The following is a 7,968-nucleotide window of genomic DNA, read 5'->3' as shown; positions in this document are numbered from 1 at the left end:
TTCAAATGAGGGTGCGCGGATCCACCTGGGGATTCATGAAGGAAGTGCAGTGGCAAAATAATTAAATCATGTTAAATGTTTTTGTTTTTTTTAATCGTACTAAAAATTTTAAATAGGGCAAGGGTTTAAAATTTTAGTACATATTATAAATAACCAGGAAATTTACACTTCATGGGGTATATGCAAGATTTTTTTGAAGGGTAAATAAAGGGTAAACCATCAGTCAGTAAAGACGAGGAGAATACGATTTGCCTTTAGCACAACTGATTCTGAATCTTTATTTTGAAATGCTTTTATGTCATCACAGTAGGCTAAAATACAATTTAGCATCATATTTGATCCATCTAGTCATGGTCCATGACCCAGAATGATGATTAGCCAGTGTAAATGGACAAAATATGTTAGATACAGATGAGATGAGATACATATATGCTTATTAGAGCTCAATGCAAACAGACAGAATTCAACACCTGTATATAAAAGACACAATGTACACTTAAAACATATCCTTAACCAAATTTATTTAAAACAAACCAAAAGAACAGTTACGAGAAACAACTACTACATGCTGTTTCATGACTTAAAATAAACACGATTAAAATATCCATGGAGTCAAAACTACCAGTTATGTCAAGGCAATAAATATGACTGTTTTAATCAATGGAAATGAAAATGAAAACTATAATAAAACCATATGTGTTTTAACAGATAACATATTAAATAGAGCTTATAGAGATCACCATGCCAAAATACACAGGGATTTGCTATAATAAACATGTTTCTGTTTATTCTAATAATGACCTTTAAAAACACATTATTTGGGACAGTAATATAGAGTTCAAAGCATTTTTGAACAGTGCGCTTATACTGTGGCAGTTCTGGACTGCCTTTATGTGCATAAATTCATCTTTACCAAACCCTGCTGTTCATGTAAAACATTGTCATAGGAGTAAAATACTGTTCTATCACCCAGCTGATCATATAAACACACACACACACACGGCTCTCACACACCGCTGCCGCTGCCAGCTCCTTCTTCCTCGCCTTTCTTCTGCCTTTTTTTGGCTCGGATCTCGTTCATGGCTTCCTCAATGGAGCGAGTGTCTCTCTTATTGGCCACGGGAACTGGAACAATGAGAGTAAACACACATGGTAAAAAAAAAAATCAAGGCAAAGGCATGTAGGACAGAAATCACTCTGGGCTATTTAATTTGAATTAGTTTGCACAAACTACAATTACAAACTTACTGACACTAGTTTGTCATTCTTACATTACAAACGACACTGTAGCGCTCCTATGTACTTTCCAAATATAATTAGGGTTTTTCAGAAATAGTTTCTTCAATGAGTCGGGAATTTAAACCAAAATTGATTTACTTTATTTGATTCAGGAAATTTGCTAATTATTGTATATGCCGTTTACGTCTGGTAAACAACCAGTGTTGTGATCTCATGACAAGAGGCCAGGTGAGTCGGTTACATGTTTCTGGTCACACTTTAGATTAGGGTCCAATTCTCAATATTAACTAAGACTTTTGGCTCAATAGACTCCTCATTAATGCTTATTAATAGTTAGTAAGTTAGTGGTTAAGTTTAGGTATTGGGTAGGATTAGTAATGTGGAATATGGTCATGCATAATATGTGCTTTACAAGTACTACAGCCAATATCCTAGTAATATGCATGCTAATACGCAGCTAGTTAATAGTGAGAACTGGACCCTAAACTAACGTGTTACCCATGTTTCTACCTGGCAGTAACGTGCATCTCCTATGACCACTTGTAATTGACTCTGAAGGATTTTTGAAGATTTTACGTCACTCGCTACCCCATGTGTTAAAAAGCTGTCCGGTTTCTATATTTAAAGGGGTCATGACATGAGAAATCAAACTTGTATGGATTTTTTGACACATAATGGTCTTTGTACCATTAAAACTTCCTGCAAGTTTCATAGCTCAAAACATCCTCCTCATTACTGTATAAACAAAGCATTTATTTAATCAAGCTCCAAAACCGGCTCGTTTTGATATTGTGTGACCGCTGACATCACACAGGCAAATACATCTGCATATGACCGCCTCCAGAGCAAGACATCAATGAATCACACCACATCATCACACCACAGGCCCTGCCCACTGGCATTCAGTCGCTTAACAACTGAGACTTTGGCTTTCGTTTACACTTGGCATTAACATGCAATCACCGTGATCCGATCAAGCAGATCGGATCATAAGCCAATCAGGACACGGTGGGGTTTGTGTGACGTCCACCTGTGAGTGCAGACACGATGGCTGGATTGCGTTTACATTACACAGAGATCCGATCACAATGCGTCCTCGACTACCTCCGAACCTGGACACGCTGATCGGATAACATTCCAATCAGAAGCGCGTTTACACTTGTCTTTTCAATGTGTATGTGGACAACATCCGGATACAGGTTGCACGTTAATGCCAAGTGTAAACACAGCCTTTATCTACACTGGATGTGAGCGTTGCGTCAAAAGCAAATAAAACCCATTATAATGACTGATGCTGTCTACACTGGACTTCAGTTTCTGACGTAATCCACACTCGAGTCTGTCGAGAACAGGAAAAGTGAATGAATGTTCACTTGTTTTGACGCGTGCAGTTTAAACGGCTTATTTGCATCTCTATGTGCCTCATATTACGTGCTTTGGGCGGTCACAGAAACACAGTGTTGTATAAACAGTAGTTTCGGCGTTTGCGTGTCAAATGGTGACGGAAAATGCATCAACTGCATTGAAAAAGAGAGTTTTATTCATACCTTTATAGTACAAAGTGCTTACGGAGCACTGAAGATAGCAATGAGCTGACACGTCTGCTTGCTCGTGTATACCCGTTTTTAATTCACATGCACTTTGTGTATTCCCTTTCAAGTATTCCCTTGGCTCTACGCACCTGAAGCAAAGCGATTTCTTGTCTATTTGGAGCGCAACATTTTTTCTAGTTTACCTTTATAGTACGAAAAGTCCATTCAGGAAAAACTTGATGGTATAGTCAGCAATATATAGAGGATGTACAATTCTAGAGTCTTTTTATAACAATATCACATGCTGCCTTCATCCAATCAGTGAACTGACACCACAAATATGCCAAGAGTGAATGTTAACCCGGGGTTAAGGAGTGTACAGTCTGAAATAGCATCTTATGACCAGGATTACAGTACTTGTTAACCCCGGGTAAAGCATGAGCAGTGTGAAACGTGACGCAACATAACCCAGGGTTACTTGTTAACCCCAGGTAAAGCATGAGCAGTGTGAAACGTGACGCAAGATAACCCAGGGTTACTTGTTAACCCCGGGTAAAGCATGAGCAGTGTGAAACGTGACGCAAGATAACCCAGGATTACATTTACCAGGGGATAACTAATTCAAGTGTAAATGTGCAATACTTCACTCGTTAGACACAGAGCTGCATGATATAGATTTAAAGTGTTTTTACTAAGTGTTTAGATCCTTTAAATATACACACCACAGCCATATGCCTGGTTGGCTTCCAGCGTGTGCGCGGCGTCTTTAGCAGCAGACGTTCCTATCAGATGGCTGTATTTGTCTCTGTAGTTTGAGTTGGGCGACGCAGGCCTCTTCACACTGTGACTGGCTGCTTCCATCTCCAGTGCTGCCTTTTCCTGAAGAAGAGTGGAAACATAAGACAGAAGTAGTCAAATACAGAATATCCAATTAGACAGATACTTCCCCAACAGAAATATTAATTCATAACAAAGCTCTATAAGATTATGAAATGACTTTCTCAGCTTATCTGACGCTTTGAAGCTGTTACGACCCGTCTTTTTATTCTCAACCTGATGGTGGCAGTATAACATCTGACTGTGACGTCACTGTTAATTGGATGATTGATGGGTGGAGAGTGTAAATGTTTGGACTGATTTACCCAACACAGTTCTCCAGAGAAGTCGTTTGCTCCAATTTTAGTTTGTCTATTATTTCCCAACATTTATTACCCCATTGGACTATTATTTTATTTAAATTCCTAGACATTGTGTTATATTTCTGTAACAGATCATTTTTGTTCAAAATAACTAAGCTTGAAATGCAAACCGTTTGTTTGTGTGTGTAAACCTCTTGATGTTACGGTCAGAAACGAGCTGGCCGTGACGAAGCCTAACAGACAGTCTCCTGTATGGACGTCCTCTTACCTTTAGTCGACGCCTCTCCTCAGCTTTCTGCGGGTCCCACTCCTCACCTTTGCGATAAGCCTCCAGTTCTTCATCTGATGGTGCAAACTCCTTCAAAACCAAACACACTAAGCATTAATACACAGTGTTCATTAATTTAGGATCGAGACGAATTTAGTTTATTTATTTTGTTTTACCCTACTGTCACACCTGAGGTAGTTTTTAGGGGTGTAACGATATACCCTCGTCACAATTCGATACATATCACGATGCGATACTCCAAGACCAAGACATATGATAAAAGGTTAACAAAAAATATACTGTTGATTAAAATGCTAAATTTGGTATTACATTGTGTGTGTAAATGAATAGGCTTGGATTTGGTTCTGGTAAACCCAATGCACAGGATAATAGAGACACCAGAATAAAAATATGAATGATTCTGAAGCTGAAAATACAGAATTATTTTAGACGAATATGCGTGCACTCTAACACTGACTAGATATATTTAAAATAATGTTGGCCACTTTTTACTGGTACCATAAGACATTTGGCATTATCACGACCCAAAAATATCCCCCATTGCATTATTATACATTATATATAGCAGTTTAATGTAGTGCTGACACTTAAACTCTGAAAACTAGATTTTTTTCTCACACAGTAATTTTTATTTTTGGGTGAACTATACACAATAAATATTGTCACTATCCACGATACATATTGTTGCATTTTTGTATTGCGATATATTGTGACACGATATATTGTTATTAGTTCTGGTTCCTTACCACTGTCCCTTTTGGCTTGGTCAGTTGTGGTTTAAAAGACAGTTAATATTCAGAGGACAACACTTGAACTAAATTGAGCTGGATGACGGCACTATTGTCTTCTGTAGAGCTGCTTTATAGCTGAATCATATTTGCTTCATAATTGACAAACTTTGCAAAATTAACACAATTACTGAAGTGAATTGAATCAACGTTGAACTGACTTGAACTAGATAATGACACTATTTCCTTCTGTAAAGCTGCTTTACAGCTGAAATTTAAGTTGTTACATAATTGATGGATTTTGCATAATGTACAGTTTTTCCAGTTTATCGCTATGAAGCCGCTTTGAAAAAAAAAGAAGAATTTTTTGAAATAAATGTGAGAATGTTTTATTTTCCATTTGTATTTTGTTTAGAATTTGCCACTTTTTAAATGTCTATATAGTTTTTATTAGTATTAGTTATTTTTGCACATCAAGTTAAACAAAGAAAACGAGAAATATTGAGCTGAAATGAAATAAAATATGTAAAAAACTTACATTTATTTTATTTTTGTAAACATTTATTTTATTTCAAGCAACAAAAAAGTTTTTTTTAACGGTTTAAGTTTTCATTTCAGTTAACTATAATAACTGGTGCGAACAGAATAAAAAAATGTCGATGTACAGTCTACTAAACACAAGGAAACATATTTACAAAGATCCTCCGGAGAGAAAGTTGTCTTCAATACGTACCTTTTTAAACAGCATGACGTATCTGCTCTCTTCATCCTCACCAAAGGAAAAGGACGACAGCCCTGCGACCTCGGCCACATCATGCCTGAGAGAAGGGGAGGCGTTAGCATGAACTGTACAGTACACCAATCATAAAACATATAGTTTCTTAATATTACACTAGAATAGCAGAATGCTTTTAAAATAAATGTATTTTAACATATATTAATCACAGCTGGTAATGTTATAGTCTCTGAGAAGATCTGAAGGGCATAAAATTTTACCCAAATCCTGAAATTGAATTTGATAATCTAAAGTATCCGCAAATACGCTTCTATAAGCATGTAGTTTGCAAAAGACCTCATCATGGTTTAAGAAATGTATAAAAAAAAAAAAAAACAGTCTAAAGGACGATATCATTCTGTTTATTTTAAGCACGAGCTGCAGTTTTTTCGTCTGCAGCTTTAAATGCTCAAGTTCTGTAAAGCATGATGGATTCTGATTGGCTGTCATTGTTTTTATGGTTTAATGGTCAGTTTAATGGTCAGTCACCTTCATGGTCAGTTGGGAAAAATCATTCTGTAAGTGATTCCAGCGATATTGTGCCGTTATGGTTATAGTTGTGGTGTCGACTCTTTTACATTTAGAATATGAAACAGAAGTTGTGATAGTATTTTCCTTCCCTATTGTGACGTATATTTTGATTAAAGATTTACAAGGGCACATGAATCGGAAATAAATTGCGATATGCACAGATAAATAATTTATAATAAATATTGCAATATTAAATAAAGTATTAAGAACGACTAATTTTACGTACTAAAATAAATAAAATTTAAATAAAATGTATAAAAACTAAATATTTAAAATAATAATAATAACAAAAACACAAATGACTAAAATGTCAACTAAATTTTAAATGCAAACTGAAAAATGTTAAAATAAAAGCCAATTCAAAATATTAGTATCTCAATGATACTAAAATAACACTGTGTTGAACTCACAATATGCTTCTCTCGATCTTTCCCATCGGGTTATATTTCTTCTTCTGCAGTTTGCTGTCCTGAATGAAGTCAGACACCTCTTTCTCCATCTAAAGCAAAAATCACACTCATTTTCATAAACAAAACTTTACGGTGTCATAGGCTCCTGTTTACGTGAGACAAAGAAAGGCAGTACCTTTCTCCTAAACTCAGTTTTTTTCCTCTTCTCATCCTCCTCGAGCTTCTTCAGTCTGGCTGCTTGTTCTGCACAATAACAACAAAAATTATAAGAATATACAATAAAATTTACAAAAAATATTTCTTATTTAACACGTGTATGTGCACCGTGAAATTACTGGCATGTTAGTGAACAATTAGACACTGTATTTAACATTTACAACATTGCTTATGAAATTGCTGTGGCTGTAATATTATTAAAGCTTAGCTATTATTGTTGAATTGCAATAGATTATTCGTGTTTTTAAGACACGCTTTTAAGCAAATGTGCGGCTGGCCTATTTATAAAACAGTTTAATACCAACCACAAAAGGCATCAACAAACCAGATATGACGTCGAGAGGATTTTCAACGACAGATGACGTATGCACGGTCATATATTATTTCTCAGGCGGTGATTGGTTATATTTATTGCAGAGTTAGTGTCGCAGAGGGCACGCGGATATTTGTTTATTTCCACTTGTAAATCTACAAGCATTCTCGGTTTCACATTCTTAGCTACAAGGAAGTGTATTTGTAGAATTAAAACTTTATACCTCTCGCTTTCCGTCGGCTTTCTTGGTTGTGAACGGTTGGAGGCTTTTCCATCGAGCTCAAGATCGAGCCCAGGAGGTCCGCCATCTTTGGACTGTCTGATTCTGACCGGAAACTCGCTGCATGCTGCATTCTTGAAATTGCATTCTGGGTAATGTGGTCCAACCAGCGGATTTCACAATGACGTCATTAAATCCAACTAAATGGGCTGAATGGGTCTAAAGAAAAACACCCAGGCGTACGATAGTCTTTGTATAGTTGAACAAATGCTTGCTTCATAGGTTTTATCATTTAGGAACTTTTGCAAAAACTACAAAAATGCTTTTGATTTTATGCATATTATGTTTCTTGATAATTGTATGATTCACATTCAGAAACAGTATTTCGTTTATTCTGCTCATTTATTCACGTATTGACTCTCTTTACTATCAGTTTAAAATATGTATATTTTTAAAGGTTTTATTAATTATGTTTCTAAATGGAATATTTATTTTAAAAAATTGTTTGTTTTTAGGTGCATGTCATGTATAGAAATTAAGCAAGAATAAACTACATGTTTTCAAGTCTACCAATGA

At 35.9% G+C, this 7,968-nt stretch overlaps 1 protein-coding gene across 1 annotated transcript; it reads right to left on the bottom strand.

The window, feature by feature from the left end:
- Positions 1-247: 247 nt before the first annotated feature.
- On the bottom strand, positions 248-7,552 carry spag7 (sperm associated antigen 7). The gene is made up of 7 exons (XM_082171017.1): positions 7,396-7,552; positions 6,819-6,886; positions 6,644-6,732; positions 5,661-5,745; positions 4,179-4,268; positions 3,494-3,650; positions 248-1,125 (listed from the first exon to the last, which is right to left on the bottom strand). Exons 1-7 carry the CDS (start codon positions 7,523-7,525, stop codon positions 1,007-1,009), a joined length of 738 nt encoding a protein of 245 aa, XP_082027143.1. The 5' UTR covers positions 7,526-7,552; the 3' UTR covers positions 248-1,006.
- Between the last annotated feature and the right edge of the window lie 416 nt (positions 7,553-7,968).

This window comes from Leuciscus leuciscus (assembly GCF_965113295.1).
Source record: "Leuciscus leuciscus genome assembly, chromosome: 5".
Taxonomy (NCBI): domain Eukaryota; kingdom Metazoa; phylum Chordata; class Actinopteri; order Cypriniformes; family Leuciscidae; genus Leuciscus; species Leuciscus leuciscus.
The sequence above is the reverse complement of the archived record's forward strand: the minus strand, read 5'-3'. Positions and strand labels throughout refer to the sequence as shown.